At 38.3% G+C, this 27,427-nt stretch overlaps 1 protein-coding gene across 2 annotated transcripts in view; it reads left to right on the plus strand.

Moving 5' to 3' along the window:
- LOC150090015 (nuclear pore complex protein Nup93-like) overlaps positions 1-27,427 on the plus strand; it is a 220,838-nt gene that overhangs the window by 176,592 nt on the left and 16,819 nt on the right. For both annotated transcript variants that reach the window (XM_090368937.1, XM_090368936.1), the window contains exons 18-21: positions 652-696; positions 5,155-5,271; positions 16,174-16,292; positions 21,949-22,066. In XM_090368937.1, coding sequence (XP_090225063.1) covers positions 652-696; positions 5,155-5,271; positions 16,174-16,292; positions 21,949-22,066 — 399 coding nt within the window. The remainder of the gene's footprint in view (positions 1-651; positions 697-5,154; positions 5,272-16,173; positions 16,293-21,948; positions 22,067-27,427) is intronic.

Here is a 27,427-nt window from a genome sequence, read left to right on the forward strand (position 1 = left end):
ACATGTCTTCAATACAAAAAAATACAGATAATTACTTTTCAGTATTACTTGCATTTTTTTTAGAGGCTTTGGATAGGTGAAAATTCAATTTGTCTTAGATTTGCAACATGTTAGAATGGGTTTTAAAATTCGGGAGTTGTGTTATATTCATGTTCAGTATAAGCCATAAGTACTATTTTGCTTATGGTATAAAATCATATGTGATTCTGCAGTTAATGAATAAAATTAGAAATGCTTTCAAAGGTTATTTGAGCTGTTTCACTGTCATTATAGATATAGAAATTTTCATCATTTACAGATAAGGAGAGCTGTCTTTCATGGGAAAGTTGGAAGCAGCTTATGAGCCACCCAGTCTTATGTGAGATTAGACAACTGTCAAATTTTCAAAGGTTTAGATATTTTTTATCTAATTTGAAAGAAAGGTAGCAATTTGTAACAACTGAGTTTTGAGCTAATTATTTAAATAAATATATTCTTGATATGTTCATATAATTACATTCAAACTAACATATATGTATAAATTTTAGTTATGAGATGTTGGTCTTGGCGCATTATAGCCTTAGTAGCTTATGCACCAATAAAATCAAAACAAACAAACAAACAGTTATGAGATGTAATGGTTCTTTCTCTTCCCCTTCCCATCTTTTCTAGTTTGAAATGCTGTTAGGGAAAATGGAAACAGATGCTTGCAGAAGGGTAAGTGTATAATGAGATATATAATTATGTAACCAGATTTTCACAAAATATCTAATGAATTTATTTACAGCCAGTCCTTCAACTAATAAGTTTATTCCCAATGAAAGTTCTGAAATGATGCAAATCAAAACCAATTTTTCCATATAAACTGAATTACATTGCTGATATCCCATAATCTCAGGGAAAGCTATAAAACACAATAGTGGGTGAGCTTGAGTGGTCATGTGCAAGGGTGCATAAGTACGTGTGCCTTGAGTGATGTTCAAACCTGTGACTGCTAAATATGGAGATGCTTCTTGTATTCTATCTTGTTAACTCCTCTGACTGTGCAGTTGTCCCGGAGTATAAACAGAAAATTTATTTATTTATTTAAAAAATAACATAGTGTTTCAATAACTACCCAACCCAGCAAGAAGCAGAGTTGAGTAGCTGCAGCCCATGCTAAGGAAGCCATTGAATTAATACCTCCCTGCCTAACAGAACTCTTTGAACATAAAGGCTATTCTACAACTGTCTTTCCTCAATTTGAATCTGTGTCCCCTCAGGTTCTTAATCTGAGCAAGAGGAAGAATCCCATCAGCATTCAGCTTACTCAAGCCATTAAAGGCCTTATACACCTCAATCAGATCACCTCACAGGTGCCTACTCTCCAGGTGCTGCAATTTACAGAACTTAAGCCTTTCTTGGTAAGAGCACCCCTTTGTTCCCCTCATCAATCTTGTTGCCCTTCTTTGTACTCTTTCTAGCAACTCTATATCCTTCCTAAAATGAGGCCTCCAGACTTGTACACAGTACTCTAGGTGTGGCCTAAACATTGCCTTGTATAACGGGATAATCGCCTCCCTGTCCCTGCTAGCAAAATTCCTATATATCATTGAAAAGACTCCATGACCTGCCTGGCAGGTCATGGAGTCTTTTCAATGATATATAGGAATGCAATGTCTGCACTGTTCAGCAAACTTCATATTCGACTGCACAATTACCCCCAGTTTTTTTCACTTTCCACTTCCCTGAGTGTAGTACCACACAGTTCAGTTGCCACTTCTCAGCCCATTTTCCCAACTTACCTAGATCCAGTTGGAGTAGCATACTGTCTTTATTGTCATTAACAACCCTGCCAACCTTTGTATCATCTGCAAACTTGGACATTAAATCTGATTTACTTTCATTGATAAATATACAAAACAACAATGGGGCCCAACACCGAACCCTGGGGAACTCCACTAATAACATTTGTCCACGAAGAGCAGTGTCCATTGATCACCACTCTCTTTCTTTTCCCACTGAACCATCCCTTTATCCATTTTAGCAACTTACCCTTAATACCATACAGCTCCAATTTATACATCAGTCTTCTCCTGAACACAAGTTAAACTCACAGGTCTATAGTTACTTGCATAACCTTTTGAATCCCCTTTGTGAATTTGGGATACATTTGCACACCTCCAGTCCATGGGGACCTCCCCTGAGTCCAAGGAAGCTCTCATAATTATGGCTAAGGGTTTGTTTACTTCCTTTGCTGCCTCCTTTAATATAACTGGATAGATCCCATCCACTCCAGGTGCCCTTTTTATGTTTAACTTCAACAATTTCTCCTCCACTTTGCTCTCAGTTATTACAGAATTACTTAGCTCCCTGTTAGAGTTTGATAAACTTCTAGCACTCCCCTCATTGAATAACTCCTCATGTGTGAATGTAGATGCAGAATACTCATTCAGTTTATCAGATACCTGAGCATGATCATCAATAGTCAACCCATCTATGTTAAGTGGTCCAATCTGATTCACTCCTTTCCTTCTGGAGTTTACATAAGTAAAGAACTCTTTGCTCTTTTTCTTTGCATCCTTTGACAAGGATTTTTCGTAATCTTCCTTCGCCTGCCTAACCTCCATTGTGACTTGATTACAGACTAGTTTATATCTGCCATAGGCTTCGGTGTTACCTGATACTTTATATGCTTCCCATACATTTTTCTTCTCTGCCACAGGCCTCATTAATTCATCTGACATCCGTTTAGGCCTAAACCTTGAATGTTATTTCTTAGCATTTGCATTAGTAGAGGCATATGATGCAAGAAAGCAAGCTTATGCAGCATCAGCCAAAAAAAAAAACAACAACAAAAAAAAAACCTTCCACTTCGCCCCTCCATTTGTTCGAAATACCTGTCCAGCTGAGCCTTAAATTTATTTAGGCTATCAACTTCCACAACAAGGGATGGAAGTCTGTTCCACCAACCAACTACCCGCTGGCTAAAGGCAAATTTAAAGGCAAACTTAGTTGGAATGAAAAGCCTAGTAGCCACCAAAATTAAGTCCCCGAAGGCTTCCCATTTAGAATTCAATGTTGGTAACATCATCAGTTGATCCCACTGTACAGAATTTAAAAACTGTCTGAGACCCCTGTAGTCACCTTTACGAAAGCAATAGCCCTTCCCTTTAGCCTTGATGGTAGTTACATCTTTAAGTAATTCCCACATCGGTACATTGTGATCACTGTCACCCAGTGGTTCCTTTACCTGCAAATTCTTAATGTACGGATACTCGTTGCTAATAATCAGATCAAGAGTATTACTCACTCTGGTTGCCTTTCAAACATGTTGCTGTAGAAAACAGTCATCTAATAAATCCACAAAAGTCTTGCTAGTGTGCGAGTGAACAACCCACAAGTTCCAGTCGATATCCGGAAAGTTAATCTCCCATTATAAGACATTCTGATTTACTGGCCCACTCTATTTCTCTGCACAATTGCTCATTATACTCATCAGATTCATTAGGCCTGTAACACACAAAAACTACTCTCATTTTTCCTTCCCCAATGCTTATGTCACACTAAACAGACTCAACATTGCATTGTCCACCATCATCAATTGGATGCACTTCCTTTGATTTTATGTGTTTCTTAACTAACCGCATAACCCCTCCTCCCTTCCTGCCTTGTCTATCCTTTCTGTACACATTGTACTCCCCAAATTCCAATTCTGCACTGCTTACATCTGTGTGACACCACGTGTCTGATATCCCAACAATATCTGCCTTTGATGTCTTGAGTGGCACTTCAAGCCCATCAAATTTATTAACTATACTTCTAGCATTGTTGTACATTCAAGTATACATGCACCTGTTTCTACTCTTAGTTACCCTAACACAGCCCATGTATTTACACGTTCCACTATGACTCCCAGCACCTGGAAATCTCCATTACCTTGCTTTCCAGGCTGCTGCTTTCTAATAGAAGCAGTGCAAGAATCACTTTTGCCTATGTTATTGTTATTTGGGTTTTTTTTTTTTAGGAACATTAGCAACTAAGGCCATATTGCTCCTGGGATGTGTGATGGTCATTCCCTGACCTTTCTGTATTTGGTGGGCACGTGCTCGAACCCCGGTCTAATCAAGAAGCATGTGCTATGCACTGCTGATCCTGCCCATCTGGCTACAGAGACGCCTTGCCTGTGCCTGCGGCCACTGTTAACCTTTTAGTCTGTGTATCCCCTCCCAAGCTAGCAGTTTTCTGACCCACCTAACACTGCCTCGACAGCATCAGCAAATATTCTTGCACACTTTCTATTTAAGTGTACCCCATCCCTGTAGAAGCAGTCTCTCCTGTCAACAAGCACAGACCAGGCTGAAAAAAATTCTACCCCTTAAACCTTTCTCATTTTCTCCATGGCCGAATTGATTGACAAGGCTCTCGTCATATTCTCCCTCCTATCGTGTCTGGGCAGAATGGCAGACACTTTCACATTCAACCCTAACTTGCGACTTTTTTTCGACATTGATCTGTACTTGTTGGGTAAATCTGCAGATCTCTTACTCTTAATGTCATTAGTTCCAATGTGTACAACAAAATGTGTATCACCTTTTGTGCCCTTAAAGGATGATACTGCTCTACAATGCAAATCCACTTTTGCCCCCAGAAGACATACCCTTTTACCCCTGGTAGACATATACTTGCATACAGAGTATATCTTTTGAAATTTTAGAGATATACAATCTATCAAAAGTGCAGTAATCATAGTAATCAATGAAAATATACAACTAAGATAATAATAAAACATTGTACTGATTTTGAAATGTTCTAAACGTTTTTTTACCTAAGGTCATCAAATAATTTATTAAATATAAACTCTCCTCACTGTTTTTTATAATAAACAAAATCTGATTGGTTAACTGCAAAACTGGGGTGCAAAAAAAAAAAAAATAAACTGAAATTTGAAAAATGTGGGTCTTTAATGAAGCTGTGAATAAGCAAATTCATTATTGGAAAGGGTTCCTAAATGGTGAGGGATTCCTATATTCATCATGCATGTACAGAAATGATCTCTGAAATTCACTCTATTGGAAGTAAAATTTAGAGTTATATATGAATCAATCAAACGTAAAATATACCTACTTAGCGCTAAGTGATCAATTTCATCCTTTCTGCTTGTTAAATGTGACTGTTTTATATATTGTTTTCTAGCCTGGACTTATTGATAAATTCCATGGTGATACAGAAAAAGTCATTGAGATGGTATCGTCTGATAGTGAAAATAAGGGCCAATATGAGGATGCAGTTAAACTTTATGATTTAGCACAAGTAAGAAATTTAATTTTATCTAGATCAATAGAATTTCTTTTATGTGTAATATCATATCATGCAGTATGATTCAAATTATGATTCTTACAACAGAAATTAAAATGTGTTAATTTCTCTTCAGTCAGCAGATTTATTTATAGAATGTTTCAGTAAAAATAGCCTGCTTGTCTATTAAAACTTCCATTGGATGAGAATCCTTTTCAAATTAAGAACAGACTAAAGTTTGCATTTATTGAAACAGAGGTTCAGTAGGCTGTTCTCCCCCCCCCCCCAAATGTTGCCTTGCCATTATGCCTATGGAGACCAGTTATTCATTATCAAAAGAGAATTTTCTCCTTTTGTTCTCACATGGGCTTCCACTCAAGCCTTTGCAAGCTTTTCAGAGGGTGGATGAATGCAAACTTATTGGTTAAGATGAAGTGACAACATAAGAAGCAGTTTTATGGATAATCTTTATAAGATATTTATTTACCTTCTGAAATGCCTAATATCTTGAAATGTACGCAATATTAAAATTATATTCACCAGTATGTGAGTATGAATGTATATACAAGGTATGACAATAAAGTTCCAGGACTGGTGCTGTTGCAGTAATGTTTGATAACTTTTAAAGTAAATGGGAGTGGTATGTTGTAGTTCAAACTGCATCCAGCAGATTGCGGTACTGAGATTATCCAATAGGCTGAGAGGTTGCAAGTTACAACCAGTGTCATTAGTAGCATTAATGTTCCATGTTATGATTTTGCACTGGAGTAGCGAACGAATATCAAATTTTGCTTTAAACTGGAAAGATCTGTAACAGAAATGTATGAAATGTTAAAAACTGTTTATGGTGATGAAACATTAAGTCATACCAGTGTGTTTAAAGGTTATAAGCAGTTCAGAGACGGACATGAGGATGTTCACAATGACCCAAGAAGTGGGCATATGTCAACCTCTTGAAATGAGGACAGAGTTATAAGAGATTGCTATTTGACCCTCAGAATGATGGCTAATGAGTTGGATATGAATAAGGAGACAATTCATCAAATTCTACATGAAGATTTTAGGGGAAAGGAAGATCTGTGCAAAAATTTGTGCTAAAGCCTCATGATCGGCTGTAGCAACGAATAGTGTCATCATGCAAAGAGTTTATCCAGACCTGGCAAGACAATCCTAATTTCCTCAGTTGTATTGTCACTGGAGTTGTGTTGGTTATAGTAGTAGAGACATGTGATGCAGGAAAGCAAGCTTATGTAGCATCAGCCAAAACCACACAAACAAACAAACAAAAAAAAAAAAAAATTCATGTATCCATTCCCTCTTCAAGTTTGTGTCCAGTTCCTCCTTGAATTTATTTAAGCTATCAAAGATGGAAGTTTGTTCCAGCAATCAACTACTCACTGGCTAAAGGCAAATTTCCACATATATTCTACAACTGTCATTCCTCAATTTGAATTTATGCCTCTCTCAGTTTTCAGTATGACCCAGAGAGATGAAGCAGCAGGACATGCAGTGGACTTCAAAATCATCACCAAGACCCAAAAAGTTTCACTTACAGAAGTCTGGGATCGAGATGATGCCGATCATATTTTTTTCAACAAACAGGGTGTGATTCACAAGGAAGTTGTAACTGAAGTGGGGAGAGAGAGAGAGAGAGTCAGTGCTGCTTTCTTTCTATGAACAGGTGCTTCAAAGATTATTTAAGTGCATTTCCTGGGTGAGGCCACAATTTGGAAAGAAAGGCAGCTGGTACTTGTTGCATGACAGTCTTCTCCCATTCTGCACTTGTGAAAAAAATTCTGACGAAATTTGGCATTATAGAGATCAACCATCCACCCCACTCTCCAGCCCTAGCACTAGTGGACTGTGCAAAATTTAACTAAATAAAAATAAAACCAATTTTAAGTTTCTTAACTTTCTGTTCTTTTTATTGCACCAGTCAGGGAAATTTATTGCCACACCTTATATATAATATGCCTTTAGTGTTCTTTCAAGGCAGTATCAACAAATTATGTCTGTATATGTATGGAATCTCTTAATTTTAGAGATGTGATATCAATCAACTGTGTTTTCGTGTAATGGTATCCATTTTAAGATTTCCAATACTTTTGAAAATCAACATAGGAGGGTATATCCTTTCAACAAAATTCCTTTGCATGCCTTGCACTATTTATTTTATTTTATTTTTTTCCAATTTTGGCTTATACTAGGTGAAATTGAATAAAATCTGGAATTTAGATCTATAATTTGATGAAACTGAATCAAATAATGTATAAATGTGCAGGCTATTAAAAAAAATGATTTTTTTAACAATTTTTGTTTTAAGGGTTCCCCCCTCCCCTTTTAATTTTTCATTTGAAAAATGAATGATAATGCTGCTCTGATGTTTGGTTATAATGCTAAAATAAGAAAAAAGTTAATTTTTAAAATCAGATAGTTTTTACCTTTATAAACTTCCAAATTCCTTGAAAAGATTCACACCAGGTGATATATATATATATATATATATATATATATATATATATATATACACACACACACACTGAGTGATCACTGAATTATGACCACCTACCTAATACTTCGTACGTCCTCCTTTTGTCCTCAGCACAGCAGCTATCCGACGTGGCATTGATTCAACATGATGTCGGAAGTGTTCGGGAGGTATGGCCAACCAAGCCGTGTGTAATGTGGCTATCAATGTAGATATGGAGGTGATTGGTGTATCCAGACGCCTGATATGCCTTTCCATAGTGTCCCACAAGTGCTCTATGGGATTGATACTGGGGGAGTTCGGAGGCCAATCAATATGCTTGCAAGTCAGAACTGTGTTCCTCAAACCATTTCTGCACATCAAGTGCACGATGGCTTGGTGCATTGTCATCTTGGAAGACATCATCAACATTCGGGAAAAAGTGTAACTTGGCGGGGTGTACACAGTCAGAAAGCAGTTGACGATAGCAGAGACCAGTAATACATTGTTCCACATGCACCAGGAGTCCAAGTTCCTGCCAGGGAAACATGTCCCACACTATACAACTGCCTCCACCAGCCTGCACTTTGATACCATGCATGATAGATGAAGAGCTTCATGTTGTTGATGCCAAATCCATACATGACCATCCATGGTGTGGTATAAATAACGTGACTCATCCAGCACACCTTCTTCCAGTCTTCTAACTTCCAACTTGCATACTCTTTGTACCAGGCGAGTCTTTTATGCTGATGAACCTTGGTTAGGAGAGGATGCCCTAGGGTTGTCTGCTGGTATATTCCATATGTGTGTGTGCGATGCATGGTCATGCCATATATAGTTCCGGGTTGGCCCATGTTGTATTGGGTAGTCAACTCTTCAACAGTGCTATGCCTGTACGAGTTGTCAGACCTGGCACTCACCTCTAACATCAACCGTTTGCTGACCTTTGCAGTTTTGCCGTCAGGTCATTGTTTCACCATTTGGACGCCAGTCCTGGTACACTTTCACTACGGCGGCTCTCAAACATTCTGTCAGTTCAGCCGTTTGGGAAATTGAGGCACCAGCTCATCGAGCACCCACGATCTGTCCTTTATCAAAGTCCGATAAATCCTTCCTTTTACCCATCATGCTCGGAATTTTACTACCTACTGGGCCACTGACACCTTATCTATGCTATGTAGGTCAACTAACTGTGCACTCACGTGATCAACGTGTCGCATTCAGTTTTCATAGGGGTGGTCATAATTCAGTGATCACTTAGTGTACATCTGGTCCAGAAACTGCATGCAAAAAAGGATTAAGATCCATGATATCAACATGAAATTCATGTTGTTGGCATCATGCCACCTGTGTTATGCAAAAAAGACAAAAAAAACCATCCACAAAGACAAAAGCAGAATCCCTTATAAGAAATTAACTGAAGGGTCAAAATATAATACTAAAGAATCGAAAGTATAAGATTATCACAGGCATGATTTCTTCAAGGGTTCACCCACACCTCTCAACACCAAAAGGTCATATTTACATAGTGAACCACTGAAAAGCAACCAAGTGGTCCTTGAGGTTGTCACAGACATTCTCTCAGATATGCCAGACAAGCTGTACTTGCTACCTGGGAGTCTAAAACGCTGATGGAACTGATATTCGGGTGACACTCAAGTCAAGTGGACCCAATTTCGGAGAAGTCCGGACAGTCTGTGACAGCCAAATCCTCTGCTTGCACCTTCACAATGGTGGGACTGTTAGTAATCCTGGGTATAACCTCCATGCACAAGTACATGGTGGGTGATGACCACCCAGGTGTGAACCAACGTAAGCAGGGGTCGAGGAGTGGCGCTCACACCACATGGAGGAACGCCACCCCTCTATGTTACCAGGCAGTACTAGGTGGTAGATGACCCTCATCAACCGGTGAAATACCACCACTTTGCTTATTGGAGGCTCGAAGTGGTGGGACCCATGTTTAGTCTCTAGAGCTAAGTTCCGGTCAACCCTTCCCTATCTCTTCCATCATGCAGTATGATTGATGACTTTTGAGGTTATGAAGAACATCGTGGCGAGATCCAATATTCCTTACATTTCGAGGGTACAGCTCTAAAATGGTGTTCACAGGCCGGCCGCTAGTTAGTACACCGGACCGAACCTACTTGGTAACTTTCTAGGAGGCTTCCGGATCAGCTAGTGTATAATCTTGCTACCTCTACTCTGCCAGATAGTGACTGGAGGGAGTCCGAGTAGTGTGTATGCGGGGAGCATTGTCGAGGCCATTATGTCAAGGATCTGGGTATATTCTTACATGTACGCCATATCCAAAAATTTCATTACTTCATACAGCATGTCCCACACACTTTTTCTTACTATTGAATACACCATGAATTGTCAAACTAATAGAGCAAGCTTATCTGTGAAAAGATCTAAACCTTCCAAGAACTTCCTAATTCATTTCACAAATATACGTGGTCTCAATTCTAATCTCAACGATGTCCATTTCCACTTGCAGTCTGCCAAACCCCATGTACTATTTCTGACAGAATCTCAGTTATCGGTTGATTCAACTACTGCTCATCTCAGATGCCCAAATTATTCGCTGTATGATTCCTTTCGCCTCAAAGGTGGTACTTGTGCATATGTCCGTTCTGATATTCCCTGTCAGAGACTTGACAATTTGGAATCTCCTCTCTTTGATCTTCTCTGGCTTAAAATCTCTCCACCTCATTGTGTCAAATTCATCTGTTGTCTCTATCGTTCTCCCAACTGCACTAATCACTTGGAGCTCTTTGACTTCCTCTCTTCGCAACTTGACTCTCTCCAGTCCAACTTTCCTAACAGTGAGGTAATTTTCCTTGGTAATGTTAATGTTCACAACTCCAGCTGGCTTCCGTTTTCTAGTCACACCGACCCAGCAGGTCGAGATGCTGAGGCTTTTCCAGTTACCAATGACCTAGCACAGATTGTTCATTTACTTACAAGAATACCGGACAATCCTAATCATACAGCCAATACACTCGATCTTTTTCTCACAAACAACCCTTCTAAGTACACGGTTGAAGTGAGAGGTCCTCTAGGCACTTCAGATCACAACTTGGTGATTGTCTCTTCTCCAAAGGAACCTTTATCTCATGGCTATTCCCAACCTCGTGTTGTTTGGCATTACAAGAATGCAAAATGGGTTGACCTGCGAGACTTCTTTTCTTCTTTTCCTTGGTCGGATTACTGTTTCAAAACTTCTGATGTCAACATTTGCTCAGATCGTATTAGTGAAATTATTCTTGCAGGAATGGAATCCTTTATCCCACACTCCACTTTAAAATCTCGTCCTTTATCTAAACCTTGGTTTTCCAATAAATGTGCTAAGGCTGTTCAAGAGAAGAATGTTGCATATCGTAATTGGCTTGTTTCTAATTCTTCAGTTTCATTTTCTGCCTACACCAAAGCTCGCAACAGTTGTAAAGCAGTTATTAATCAGTCCGAACTAGAGTTTGAACAGGCTAAGAGTAGAAAACTTGCTTCTTGCCCTAATGGTAGCCGAGCATTCTGGTCTCTTGCCAAAGCAACTTTTGCCCATCTTTGCTCCCACCTCTGTCCAAACCAGATGGTTCTGTTGCCACTTCAGCCAAGGATAAAGCTGACCTGCTAGCATCCCATTTTTCTTCCAGCTCATGTATTAATGATCTTGGTAAAACACCTCCCACCATTCCCAACACGCTCCATTCAATGCCTCCTGTGGCCTTCCGTCAAAAGGATATCAAAAGGATTTTGATGAATCTTGATGCTAAGAAAGCTCCAGGTCCTGTTGGTATTTCTCCACTTGTTCTCAAAACCTGTGCTCCTGAACTTACTCCTATTCTTTGCCGCCTTTTTTCACTTTCTTATTCCAAAGGTGTTTTTCCTTCTGTTTGGAAATTTGCTCATATCCAGCCAGTTCCTAAAAAGGGTGACAAATCCCTCTCATCCAATTATCGTCCCATTGCAATTACTTCTACTCTTTCTAAAGTAATGGAGAAATCAATTAACCGCCAACTGTTAAACTACCTAGAAACCTTCTGTCTGATCAACGATCACCAGTATGGATTCCATCAGTGTCGATCCACTGGTGATATTCTGGCTTATGTTACCCATTTATGGACTAATTCAATGGAAGGGTTCAGTGAAACACAAGTAGTTGCTCTTGACATCTCAAAGGCTTTTGATCGTGTTTGGCATAAAGGTCTTCTAAACAAGCTTCCATCTTATGGTTTGCCAACTGTTTTTTGTAATTGGTTATCCAGTTTTCTCTCTGATCGCTCACTGAGGGTGATGGTAGATGGCTCTCTGTCTTCTATTAGACCGGGGTTCGAGCCCGTCACCACCAAATACGGAGGATGCGGAAAGGTCAAGGAATGACCACCGCATATCCTGGAGCAATATGGCCTTAGTTGCTAATGCTCCTAAAAAAAAAACCAACCAACCAACTCTGTCTTCTAACTTCTCCACTAATGCCGGTGTCCCCCAAGGTTCAGTTCTTTCCCCCACTCTTTTCCTCTTGTATATCAATGACCTTCCATTAACTGGAAATCCTATTCATAGTTTTGCCAATGTTAGCACATTGCATTCAACTTTCCATTTTGAGAAACCTTGTCCTGCTCAATCAGCTTCAACTTCTCGAAAATCTGCTACCAATTCCTTAAATGCCGATCTTCAGGTAATTCTCTAGTGGGGCAAAGACAACTTAGTTGATTTCAACCCTTCTAAAACTCAGTCTTGTCTTATATCTCGCAAAAAGGATTCTTCTGCTCCTATGCTTATCTTTAGTGACACTCCGATTTCTAGGCAAAATGATATATCTGTCTTGGCACAAGCACATTACAAATATTGCTTCCTCTGCATCTAAAAAACTTGGTTTTCTCTTTTGCTCTCGGCGTTACTTTTCTTCCACACAGCTGCTCACTCTGTATAAATTGCAAATCCGCCCTGCCGTGGAATATTGTTCCCACATCTGGGGTGGTGCTACCAAAATCTCTCTCAGGCTTCTTGATTCCATTCAGAAGAGGACAGTTAGGTTAATTAATGATTCATCTCTAACAGAGTCTCTCCACTCGCTTTCTCATAGATGCACTGTTTCTGCTGCATGCCTCTTCTACAGATACTTCCATGGGCACTGTTCTTCTGAATTGGCTTCTATAATTCCCACTCTCTCTTTCAAAACAGTCCGAACACGTGCCACCACCAGCCAACATCCATTTACTGTCCAACTTCAAACCCACAGAACCAACTTTTCATCTTCCTCATTTATTCATTCAACTGCCTTTTTCTGGAACAACCTTCCTTCATACGTATCTCCTGAAAATTACAATCTACAGAAGTTCAAGTCCATTGTCAACAAATATCTTCTTTTTTCTTCTCACCCTCCAACCCAAGCACGGTACTAAGTACTATAGGTTCTAATACCTCTCGTGTTTGGGGTTCACATAAAAAAAAAAAGTGTTCACTGGTGCCCTTATACGATCTATGACAGAACAGTGACTAACTAATCTACAGGAAACATGAACTCAAACAAATGTGGCCTGAAATAGGATTTGAGGAGAGGATAGGTATTTGACATTCAAGTAGAATTTCACCTTTGCTAACAAGGATTTACTGCAATAAGTTTCCTTTAAGTGTACAGAATAGTGACCAGAATTGAAGGTAGCAGGTGTTATTGTATTCCCATAATTTTTCAAAACTTATTTTAAGCTCTTCATCAAGCTGTCAGTAAAGAATCTCCATTCCAGTAAATCATGCCTTATACTCAGTACATTGATTGAATCATTTATACAGGGTGATTCAAGAGGAATAGTAAATATTTTGGGAGGTTATAGTATCGATTATTCTGAGTAAAAAAGTTCATATAAACATGTTCAATTCCCAGTGGATACGGAGATACAGCTGTTTGAAACTGGCACACACATAGCCATTATGACAGGTATTAAAGAATGATAAATGACTTGTTCATATTTATTGACTTTTTGAATGAAACAAAACACAAATAGTCGAAAAATTGTTTACAGTTCACAATAAATGTTCGAAAATCCCACCGCCAACCTCAATGCACTTTGCAACTCTTGTGGTAATATGATATGTCGTTCTTCTGAGGTTGTTGTCTTGGTGTTCTTTTATGAGGGCAGCAGTATCCAAAATGCAAGAAAGCAGTTCATCTCTTATATTCACCTTTTCTTTGCTTACTGTGCTTTTCATCCCTCCCCACAAGCAAAAATCTAACAGAGTGAGGTCTGGAGACCTTGGTGGCCAATGAACGGGACCACTGTGGCCAATCCATCGTTCAGGGAAAGTTCAATTTAGATATTGTATTACCAGATGGGTATAATGTGTGGGAGCTCCATTATGCTGAAAGTGCTTACCAATCCTTGTAGCCAAGGGAACATACTCCAATAGTAGTGGAAGTTCGTTTTGCAGAAATTCTAGGTAAATGGGCCCTGTAAGATGATTTTGTAACACAACAGACCTGATTGTTCATGATACCACACCACACATTTACAGAGAAGCGATGTTGAAATTTTGTTTCTACAATGGCATGTGGATTTTCATCTGACCACCTATGAGAGTTACTGATGTTGTTGATACCGTCATGGGTGAAAGTAGCTTCCTCGCTGAACAGTATTAATGGAATTAATCAGCTATTAGCATAACCACTGACAGAATTCCAATCGCTGGGCGGGCATCGTCTCCTGGTTGAAGGTGTTGCACCTGTTGTATGTTAAATGGATACAAGACGTGCTCACGTAATGTTTGCCATACTCTTGTCTGTAGAACACCAATATGCATAGAAATTCTTCCTGTGCTGATAGTAGGATTAAGTTCTACCGAGTGAAGAATGTGTTCTATTTCATCCACATTTTGTTCATTTGCATGTTCAGAAGAAATATGAGTGCTGGGAACTGTACCAGTCTCATGAAGTTTCGTGTAAACGCTCTTGAATCCGGTATTCTGCGGTTAGGAAACCGTCGACAGTATTCTCTACTAGCAGCAGTAGCACTTCCACCACAAAAACCATAGACAAACACCATATTGGCATATTCAGCATGTGTGAAGGTGTGCGGCATTCTTAACGACACTTCTAACACTAAACAGTGTCAGGTTATAACTGCTTGGTCACATCTGATTCGGGGAGCTGTTTGTGCCAGTTTCAAACAGCTGTATCTCTGTATCCATTGAGAATTGGACACAAGTTTATATGACATTTTTTACTCAGAATAATCGATTCTATAACCTCCCAAAATATTTACTATTCCACCTAAATCACCCTGTATATACTTATAGAACACAATAAATCTGTCTTTGAAGTAGAACAGAATGAATTCTCTCTCTCTCTCTCTCAAGTAAATGAAGTGCTAGTAGATTCTTGTCAATGTGGACCCTAGGATGTGTGCTGAATTCTTCATTAAGTCCCAATTCCATACCGGATCATTTATTTTAGTTCATCCTGTGTAAACTGTTGTCTTCATTTACCTGGCTTGATCCTCGCCAGTAGTTTTAGATTCATTATGCTTACTTGGGGACCAGTCAGAGTCTTTGCTGGAAGTATTGAAGTTTTGAGGTTTACCTGGAAAGGGTGTGTATCTGTACATGCAAACAGGATGAAAAGTTGATAGATTTGTATATTATATTGATGCTTTTTTTATTGGTGCTGTGTCCTGTAATATTTAACCTGCAAAAATAGCATCTGATTGCATGGTCTCTGGGTTCGTGCCGTACTGTAAGTTCATGAAATGCAATGGATTTTCTTCTTACATTAACTCACTGTGTCATATTTTCAACACATGGAGCTAAGTTAATATGCGTTCACAATCTGTATGGGTCACATTCTAACATCAATATAATCTTGATACACTTTCTTATTAAAGTAAGTGTTAAAAGTTTTGTTCTGATTTCAGGTGTAAAATTTCTAAAAGTGTAATGGAAGGGATCAGTATTATTTGACAAGCTGAAGCAACATTATTCAAGAATATATATTATAATAATAACAATAACACACTTATTTTTTGTATCTTTACATTTCTTTGCTATAGACTCAGATTATCAGACATTTGCTGTATGCGCCACATCTCACTCTGACTTTGGCTCATTTTTAATCGGTTTAAATTTTCATGCAATATAACATAACATAACATAACATATAAATAGGATATAGTTTAGAAATAGAATATATATAGTATAGAATGTAATGATATTCCATCTCTAATTTTTATGATTAAATTTTTCTTTTAACTTTATTAGAAAAAGCTATATTATTAGAAAAAAAGCTCTTGATTAGAAAAAAGCTATAATAGTTCACATTTACCAAGTTTTTGGTAAATATGAACTATTATTTACTCTAAATTTTTTTATTATTATTTTTTTAAATTTCAAATATCAAAAATATTGTTTTCTTAGATGGCAAGAAAACTTCTTTTTTTTTTTTTTTTTCTCAGAAACATGAAAAAGTTCTAGAGCTATTAAATAAGCTTCTCAGTCAAGTAGTTCCACAAATAAGTACTCCAGGCTCAACAAGGAGCAGGTTGGAAACTTTGGCTTTAACAATTGCTGAAAGGTATGAAACAATTTAATTTAATTTACTTTTAAATATGCAGTATTGATATGCATGGTAATAATATTGTGCATTACTCATATAAGTCACATGTAATTATTGTATTAGTATTATTATATCTTTCTGTATATATCTTTCTATACATTAAAATAATTTTCCTCCTAGTCATATTTATTAGCATTATTAGAGGCATACGATGCAAGAAAGCAAGCTTATGCAGCATCAGCCAAAAAGAAAAAGAAAAAGGAAAAACTTCCATTTCACCCCTCCATTCATTTCAAATTGCCTGTCCAACTCAGCCTTAAATTTATTTAGTCTATCAACATCCACAACAAAAGATGGAAGTCTGTTCCACCAATCAACTACCTGCTAGCTAAAGTCAAATTTCCTCACATCTATTCTACAACTGTCTTTCCTCAATTTGAATCTATGCCCCCTCAAGTTCTTAATCCGAGCAAGAGGAAGAATCCCATCAGCATTCAGTTGTTCAACCCATTCAAGGCCTTATACACCTCATTTAGATCACCTCGCAGGTGCCTACTCTCCACGTGCTGCAATTTGCGGAACTTAAGCCTTTCTTGGTAAGAGCACCCCTTTGTTCCCCTCACCAATCTTTTTGCCCTTCTTTGTACTCGTTCTAGCAACTCTACATCCTTCCTAAAATGAGGCCTCCAGACCTGTACACAGTACTCTAGGTGTGGCCTGACCATTGCCTTGTATAACGGATAATCACCTCCCTGTCCCTGCTAGCAAAATTCCTATATATCATTGACAAGACTCCATGACCTGCCTTGGCAGCCCATCTGCACTGCTCAGTGAACTTCATATTCGACTGCACAATTACCTCCAGGTCTTTTTCACTTTCCACTTCCCTGAGTGTAGTACCACACAGTTGGTACATTTCTCTTCGGTTATTGCTATCCATATGCAGTACTTTGCATGCATTTGTCAATGTTAAACTTCAGTTGCCACTTCTCAGCCCTTCTGCCTAAGTTTTCTAGATCCTGTTGCAGTCGCATGCTGTCTTTAGTGTCATTAACAACCCTGCCAAGCTTTGTATCATCTGAAAACTAGGACATTAAGCATGATATACTTTCATCAGTATCATTGATGAATACCAAAACAACAATGGGCCCAACACCGAACCCTGGGGAACTCCACTAATAACATTCATCCATGAAGGGCAGTATCCATTGATTACCACTCTCTGTCGTCTCCCACTGAACCATCCCTTTATCCATTGTAGCAACTTACCCTTAATGTCATGCAGCTCCAGTTTGTACTGCAGTCTTCCATGTGCAACAGTATCAAAAGCTTTCCTGAAATCCAAGTATATGATATCAAAATTATTTTTTGCATCCAGTTCCTTTGTGACCACATCATAGTATCCAATCAATTGGTCAAACAAGACCCCTCTTTAACAAACCCATGCTGTGTCTTAAATATTACTGGAGTCTTGTCTAGATGATCCTGCAGTGCTTCTTTAACCAGTGATTCCATTATTTTCCCCGGAACACAAGTTAAACTAACAGGTCTGTAGTTACTTGTGTCACCTTTTGAACCACCTTTGTGAATTGGTGATACATTTGCACAGCTCCAGGCCAATGGGACCTCCCCCTGAGTCCAAGGAAGCTCTCATAATTATGGCTAAGGGTTTGCTTACTTCCTTTGTTGCCTCTTTTATATAACTAGATAGATCCCATCCACCCCAGGTGCCTTTTTTTTTATGTTTAACTTCAACAATTTCTCCTCTACTTTGCTCTCAGTCATTACAAAATCACTTAGCTCCCTTTTAGAGTTTGATAAACTTCTGGCATTCCCCTCCTTGAATAACTCCTCACGTGTGAATGAAGATATAAAATACTCATTTAGTTTATCAGCTACCTGAGCATGATCATCAATAGCCAACCCATCTACGTTAAGTGGTCTAATCTGATTCATCCCTTTTCTTCTAGAGTTCACATAAGTAAAGAACTTTTTGCTGTTTTTCTTTCCATCATTTGCCAAAGATTTCTCATAATCTGCCTAACCTCCTTTGTGACTTGATTACATACTAGCTTATATCTGCTGTAGGCATCTGTGTCGCCTGCTAATTTATATGCATCCCATGCATTTTTCTTCTCTGTCACAAGCCTCATTAATTCATCTGACATCCATTTAGGCCTAAACCTTGAACAGTATTTCTTAGTTGGAATGAAAAGCCTAGTAGCCTCCAAGATTAAGTCTCTGAAGGCTTCCCATTTAGATTTCAACGTTGTTAACATCATCAGTTGATCCACTGTACAGAATTTAAAAACTGTCTGAGACCCCTGTAGTCCATTTTTTACCAGGAAGACTTTACAGCACAGAATTGGATTTTTTTTTTTTTTTTTTTGCATTTTCGAATGAGATCCCAGAAGATATGATGCACAAGGAGTCATTCGTAGATTTAGTGTCTGATGGGGCTTAATGTTGAAGTTTAAGAGTTCAAACTTAATAAAATTTTGGCTATCTATCCACCAACAATATCCCCTACTTTCTGAATAGGCATTGAAAGTTTTAATGCCCTTTAATTCAACTTACTTGTGTGAGGCTGGATTTTCAACGATGACTGCAATGAAAAATAAATATAGAACTTCGATGAATATTGAATCAGATCTTTGACTGAAATTGACAGTAATCAGTCTAAATATCCATTTGCTGGCAAAACAGATTCAAAATTAGAAACAGAAACAAAAAAATTCAAGTAAAGAGGAAAATGTTTAAACACAAGTTATGTGAAAATATAAAAACCTCATTTTATAAATTGTATTTTCTTAATTAATAAATGTTTTTCTGTTTTTAGTAGAATAGCTCGGTTTTGCTTACCTAATGATTTATGTGACTTTTCAAAACAGACTTATGTACTCATTAATTAACACTGGTACATCTAAGATACCAATGTGATTGACCGGTACATGGGCTTATAAAGGTTGGGAACATCTGACCTATAGGATAACATGCAGGACAGATGTGCAAATATTTACCTTTAGCTAGCAATGGAACAACCAACCCATCTGGTGTTATAGAGTTGGGTAGGTTGAATAAATTCAAGGAAGAACTAGACAACTGTCAGAGGGGATGGGCAGGTGATATGGGAAGTGTTGGTGATTTTTGTGGCTGATGCTGTATAAGTTTGCTTTCTTGCATCATTTGCCATTAATAATACTAATAGTTAAAAAAAAAATACTTAATTAACAAATCAACCAACTCACTAAACACCAAAAGCCTACTTTCACCATGAGAAAAGCCTCTCAGTCCTTTATGAGGTTTGCTGATATTGCTGCCTGTGTTACACAAAAAGATTTTAAAAAATCCATCATCAGACAAAAGCAGACTCCAAAAATAATAAAAAAGAGTTAAAAGAGTCATGATTTTCTTCAGGGGAGCACCCAAAATGTTACATTTCCATAGTGAATTGTTGAAAAGTAGCCAAGCATTTGCTAGTGTCCCTATACAGCCTGTGTAGAACAAACCAAGAGATCTAACTAATCTACAGAGAACACAGGCTAAAATATGGCTAGCCCCCTTTGGGCTAACTTAAACCAAACACGTGAAATGTAAATTTTGAGTTTACTAACGAAGAATGGACAGAGCCCAAACAAATTCAAATATGCAAAATAAAATTACCACATCAAACTACCACTGAAGAAAATAATATCAGTATTATTGATATTGTTTTGCTTTAATTATGTTTGATTATTTTCTTCAGTGAGTTTGAGTTGATAATTTTATTTTGGATATTTCAATTTGTTTCAGCACTGCTGATTGGTTGGATTAAATTTTTTTTTTTTTTTTTAAGTTAGCCTGGCAGTATTTGTGTTAAGGTTTTTTCAGATTAGTTAGTTCTCTTGGTTTTTTCTGGTATAGTTTGTATACAGACACCAGTAAATGCTTGGTTGATTTTCAGCAGTTCACTATGGAAAAATGACCTTTTTGGGTGTTGACAGGTGTGGGTACTACCCTGAAAAAATCATACCTGCGATGCCCCTTTTCTTTCAGTTCTTTTTTATTTTTTGGCTTCAGTTAATTTCTTATTTGGGAATCTGGTTTTGTCTCTTTGGGGATGGATGATTTTTTTGTCATTTTGGGTAACATAGGCAGCAGTTATTGTGCCAACCTTGTGTAGGGCTAGATGGATCATCCCCATGATGAATGTAGGTTTTCATTGTTTAATTAGTTTGATTGGTTTGTTCAATTTTTTTTTATATATGGTAACAGCAGTTCTTTGCTTAAAGTAATATGCTGCAGTTTCACATGTTTTATGAGTGATTAATTTGACTAAGCTGTTTGTTTATTTAATAACAGTATTATTTCATACACTGCATAAATTGAATATTGTTTGGAAAAATGTTTCTGGTCAGGAAACAAAAAAATGTCAAATTATGAGTCAGATGATATACACTAGACTGTCGAAATAATGGCACCCTAAATAACGGAACATTCGAACTAACAGCACATTGAGATCGGATGTTTACATACAATGCAGTATGTCTGGCAGTGAAAAAAAGAAAACGGCAAGTCATGTGATTACTGTATTTGTTTACGTTCGCCATTTTGAAAGTGAATTCTGTACTGATATCATGGATTATACCGCTGTTTTACATTTATTTTAAATTAAAAACCCCCCACTATGGCTACTAAAGTTAATAAACCTCATACAGAGAAGAAAAGAAGAACAGCATTAGTGACAAAATAATCCAAACTATTACGTTAGGATCACCTGGAAAGTCAATTCATATACCCACATTGTGTCTGTAAATTGCATGTGTTCTCTGGTTATTTTCTTGTTTTGCTGGATGAAAAACCCCAGTTTCTGGGATAAAAACCTTGCTATCTACGCTTGAGACCGACTAACTCAGCCGCGGGGTGAGAAAAGCCCATAAAAGTTCCTTGAATCATCGATGGGATTCTAACCCAGGCCTTTTTCACCTGGTGTGGGGATGATGGTGATGATATCACTGTGCTACTCGTGTAGACTAAACTTGATATAATAAAGAAATTAAAACAGGGCGTAAGTAAGTGTGTTTTAATGGCAGAATATAACATTGGATTGTCAACATGTGTATGTTTTTTATGTGCAGTTAATACAATTGTATTCTTAATCTCTCTATTTCTTATTTAGCCTCGTTATTTCTGCATTAAATATATTAAAAATAAAACTTTCTAGATAACGAAAAAATTGAAACAACGGCACCTTGAATCCTGAAGATGCCGTTGTTCTGAAAGTCTACTGTAGTGCTATTTAATTTGCAGTATACTCTGCAAATAATATTGTACATATATAATTGTTTAAGGTATGTATGTAAACAGTATATGCAATGCCTGTGAAAGGGAAACAGTATTTAATGTAACTGAAGCCATAAGTGTGTGATATATATATATGCATTTTATCTTTAATAAAATTTTTATCATTAAATTTCTACTAATTTGAATGTAATTTTTAAACAACTTGACTTTGGTTATAACATCAGTAATATTGTGGTCTCCTCAATGCCACTATAGCTGAGTTTGACTGTATATCACTCTAATGAATAGAGTTTCCAACTAACCTTTTGAGAGAAAGTAAATTTATTTCTTACCTAAACTAGTTTAATCATCTTTATAAGTTTTTTTTTTCATATTATATGAAATTTTTCAGATATCGAAAACATGGCCATACTGCCACTAGAGATACAACTGGCACTTTTTATTTAATGCTAGATCTGATGACATTCTTTAACCAGTTCCATGCAAATCAGTTGTCTGAAGCTCTTAGTGTAAGTATGTTTCCAAGTGCAAAAATTTTATTTTAATATACAAAGTGATTGAAAATGAAGAAAGCAGCTTAAAAATTCATGGAAATAGGAATTGGTATTTGAATCTTTGTAAGTTTCCTGGCCCTTGATCATCCAGTTTTTTTCGGTATACCTATGGTAATTGATAGAACTGCCGTAGCGATCCTATTTTAAGTCCAAGAATGTCTGTTAGCAATGATGCCAAAAACACTGCATCTTTTGCATTGCCTCACAAAATGAAATCACATGGGGTCTGGTTTGGAGACCTGGAGGAGGGAGAGCATGTCATATTCCCTACTACACCCGGACTGCCTCCCCAGATCAGAGGGGAGGCAGTCCGGGTGTAGTAGGGAATAGGTCTCTGGAGGGGGCAAACCCTGGATGATGCCTGAGCTTGCTGAGTGGGAGGGGCAACCCAGCCTGAAAAGTGAAAAAGAAAGTAGGGCAGACAGATGAGGAGGGGAGGAAACAGAGGAACTTAAAGAAGGTGTATGATGGGAAGGCTTTCCACCTGGAAATAAGAAATTAAAGAACCCATCCTGGGGGGGGGGGGTTAAGAGCAGAAAAAGATTTGTGGCAGGTAGTCCACCAGGCAAAGAGATTGGGATGAGAGGTGGGGAAGGGAGACAGGGATTGTAGGGAATTAAAGTCATAGGGAGAGGGCACCCTAAGTGTGTGGGAGAAAGAAGAGGAGATCTCATTGTGGACATGCAGTGTTTTTCTATTATTAATTCTAAACCAGTGTCAGCAAATTCCACCTCATGCCTCAGAGGAGAGGAAATGCCATTAGCAGGGCAGGGGATACCCCACTGCAGTCTAATTTCGGGACCTATTAGGACAAAACACACTCTACATGCACTCAGCCCAGTTGCACTCCTGTCATTTTATATTTACACACAATTACTTTTTTTTTTAAATATACATATTTAGGAGCTAACTGAAAAACAGCACATAACACTCTCACACATTTACCATCTTACAGAACAGGACACAGGTGCCATCTATGTAACAACTAACAAGATATCACCTTCACCCCCTCCCCCTTTTATAACTAAACTACTGTTATTAATAGTAGCCACTGGCAGAGGTGAAAGAGGTTCTTGCACTGCTTCTATTGGAATGAGCAGAAGCTTGAAAAACAAGATACAGGATATTTCAGAGACTGCTGGAAGTCATTGCGGTACAAGTAAACACATGGGTTGTGTTAGGGTAGCTAAGAATAGAAACAGGTGCATGTATACTTGCGTGTACACCAATGCTAGGAGTTTAGTAAATAAATTGGATGAATTTGAGGTATTGCTCAAAACATCAAAGGCAGATATTGTTGGGATATCAGAGATGTGGTGTCACACAGATATAAGGAATGCAAAACTGGAATTTGGGGAGTACGTCTACAGAAAGGATAGACAGGATAGGAAGGGAGGAGGGGTTATGCTATTAGTTAAGAAACACATAAAATCCAAGGAAGTGAAGCCAGTCGACATCGATGGACAGGGCAGTGTCGAGTCAGTTTGGTGTGACATAAGCATAGGTAAATCAAAATTGAGAGTAGGAGTGTGCTATAGGCCTAATGACTCTGATGAGTATAATAAGATACTGTACAGGGAAATAGAATGGGCCAGTAAATCAGAGAGTCTTATAATGGGGGATTTTAATTTCCCAGATATTGACTGGAATTTGTGGGTTGGTCACTCACACACTAGCAAGGCTTTTGTGGATTTATTGGATGATTGTTTTCTACACCAGCATGTTCGGGAGGCAACTAGAGGGAGTAATACTCTTGATCTGATTATCAGTAGTGATTCTTCATGCATTAAGAATCTGCAGATAAAGGAACCACTAGGTGGCAGTGATCACAGTGTGCTGAAGTGGGATTTACTCAAAGAGGTAACTACCATCAGAGGTAAAGGGAAGGGTGCAAAGGCGACTATGATGGTCTGAGACAGTATTTAAATTCTATACAGTGGGACCAACTGATGATGCTACCAACAGCAAATTCAAAATGGGAAGCATTCAAGGAACTAATCTTGGAAGCTACCAGGCTTTACATACCAACCAAGAAATATTGTTCAAGGTTCAGGCCTAAATGGTTGTCAGATGAACTAATGAGACATATGGCAGAGAAGAAAAATGCATGGGATACATACAAATTAATGGGTGACATGGAAGCCTATGATAGATATAAGTTGGTCTGTAACTAAGTCACAAAGGAGATTAGGCAGGCAAAGGCAGATTATGAGAAATCCTTGGCAAAGGATGCAAAGAAAAACAGAAAGGAGTTCTTTACCTATTTAAACTCAAGAAGGAAAGGGATGAATCAGATTGGTCCACTGGATGTTGATGGTTCAACAGTTGAGGATCCTGCTCAGGTGGCTAACAATCTAAACGAGTATTTTGCATCTACATTCACACATGAGGAGTTATTCAGGAAGGGGAATGTCGTAGGTGAAGTAAACATTGGCAGTGAGCCAGATGATTTTCTAATAACTGAGAGGAAAGTGGAGGAGAAATTGTTGAGGATAAACATAAAAAAGGCACCCGGGGTGGATGGGAGATATCCAGTTATATTAAAGGAGGCAGCAAAGGAAGTAAGCAAACCCCTAGCCATAATTATGAGAGCTTCTTTGGACTCAGGGGAGGTACCCATAGACTGGAGATGTGCAAATGTAACCCCAATTCACAAAGGAGGATCAAAGGCTGACACAAGTAGTTATAGACCTGTTAGTTTAACTTCGGTTCCAGGAAAATTAATGGAGGCACTGGTTAAAGAAGCACTGCAGGAATCATCTAGACAAGAATTCAGTTATAGCTCAGACACATCATGGTTTTGTTAAGGGCAGGTCTTGTCTGACCAATTTGATTGGATACTATGATGTAGTCACAAAAGAACTGGATGCAGGGAATAACTTTGATATAATATATTTGGATCTTAGAAAGGCTTTTGATACTATTGCGCATGGAAGACTGCTGCACAAATTGGAGCAGTGTGGCATTGGAGGCAAATTGCTGCTATGGATAAAGGGATGGTTGAGTGGCAGAAGACAGAGAGTGGTAATCAATGGACACTGCTCAATGTGGACTAATGTTATTAGTGGAGTTCCTCAGAGTTCAGTGTTGGGTCCATTGTTGTTTTCTGTATTTATAAATGATATTGATGATGGTATATCAAGCTTAATGTCCAAGTTTGCAGACGATACAAAGGTTGGCAGGGTTGTTAAGGACACTACTGATGCTTGCTGCTGCAACATGATCTGGAAAGGTTGAGCAGATGGGCTGAGAGGTGGCAAATGAAGTTTAACATTGACAAATGTAAAGTACTACATATGGGAAACAGTAACCCCAGATCAACGTATCAACTCTGTGGTACTACGCTGACAGTGGTAGAGAATGAAAAGGACCTGGGGGTAATTGTGCAGGCAGATATGAAGTTCTCTGAGCAGTGCAGACGAGCTGCAAGAGTAGCTCATGGTGTCTTGTCAATGATATACAGGAATGTTTCTAGCAGGGACAGGGATGTGATTATTCCCTTGTATAAGGCATTGGTCAGGCCACACCTTGAGTACTGTATACAGGTCTGGAGGCCTCATTTCAAGAAGGATGTAGAGCTGCTGGAGCGAGTACAGAGAAGGGCAGAAAGATTAGTGAATGGAACAAAGGGTTGCTCTTACGAAGAAAGGCTTAAGTTTTGCAAATTACAGTCTGGAGACTAGGCATCGGCGAGGTGATCTGATAGAGGTGTATAAGGCTTTGAATGGCTTAAGCATGCTCAATGCCGATGGGATTCTTCCTCTTGCTCAGAATAATCACCTGAGAGGGCATAAATTCAAATTGAGGAAGGACGGATGTCAGATAGATGTGCGGAAATTTGCCTTTAGCCAGCGGGCAGTTGGTTTGTGGAATAGACTTCCATCACTTGTCGTTGAAGTTGATAGCCTAAACAAATTTAAGGCTCAGCTGGACAGGTATTTCGAACGAACGGAGGGGTGAAATGGGAGTAGTGGTTGTGTTTTTTTTTTTTTTTTTTTTTTTGGCTGATGCTGAATAAGCTTGCTTTCTTGCATCATATGCCTCTACTAATGCTAATGCTAATCATAAATGTTAATTTGGTCACTGCATGGCTTATACAAGTGACCTAACATTCACTTACGTTTATACAACTCAATCTTGCAAGAATAGCTAATTTATTTTATTTATTTATTATTATTATTATTTTTTTTAAATAAATAACAGTTAACATGTAAAGGGTACAACAGTTAACACGTAAAGGACATTCATTCCCTATTTTCACACACTTATCCCACTCAATACAATACTCTGAATAGGACAGCACTTTTTTTGCAGTTAAGTGAACTCATTAAGTGAACTCATTGGAACAACACCCAGCACAAGATACACATATATACATACATTTGCATACAGACTAACACCCATATGCACATTTTTTCTCTCTCTCTCTCTCTCATTGTATTGCATTGAAGTCACTGAGGTAGTGTGTTTTTGAGATATTGCTTAATGCTGCTAAGAGTAAAACACCCATTTCTTGTCCAAGTGGTAGTAAAACCTTCTGTTCTCTTGCCAAATCTAATGACTGTAACTTCTGTGCAATTATACTTCCATTTTTGTTACATTGTGAGGGTTTTGTTGCATTCTTAGTGGCCCCGGGTGCCAAGCGTATTTCGAGGCCAAGCTATATTCTTGCGATTTATAAAGTGCTCTTGATAAGCGATTGAAATTATATTTTACGTTCACATTTCTATAAACAGCTTTACTTTAAAAACAGTTCTATACTTGAAAAGTAACGAGTAGAACACAGGAAGGAAATACACCTTTCTTTACATTTTCCTCTATTTATATTTTTACTAATTAACTAACACTTCAACCGCTTGGCCTCCGAGCGGCACTGCTCCTGCCTCCCCGTGGCGGGGCCGGTAACCTGGGGGAAAAGTTATCCTCCAGGGCGAAAAGGAGTAACGATGGATATAAATGACTATCCACCACTAGAGCCTTCAAATTCAAGGCCAGACATACCAAATGATGATGACCTAAACCATCCAAAAAGGCTCCGAAGAGAAGTGCAGAGCAATGAGATGCCAAACTTCCTTGTAATACATTCGCTCTCCAACCAGCCTGTCGGCAAATTATCACCATTTGTCATCCAAAGATTTTTGGAATCCATTGCTGGTACACCCAAAATGGTTAAACGTCTGCAATCCGGAGACCTCCTAATCGAAACAGCCTCCTCAAAACATTCAGAATGGCTGCTTAAAACAACAACCTTTGCTGGGATACCCGTATCTATAACTCCCCACAATACGTTAAACTCGTCAAAAGGTGTCATCACAG

This window comes from Mastigoproctus giganteus, chromosome 2 (assembly GCF_048544385.1).
Source record: "Mastigoproctus giganteus isolate SK-2022 chromosome 2, ASM4854438v1, whole genome shotgun sequence".
Taxonomy (NCBI): Eukaryota; Metazoa; Arthropoda; class Arachnida; order Uropygi; family Thelyphonidae; genus Mastigoproctus; species Mastigoproctus giganteus.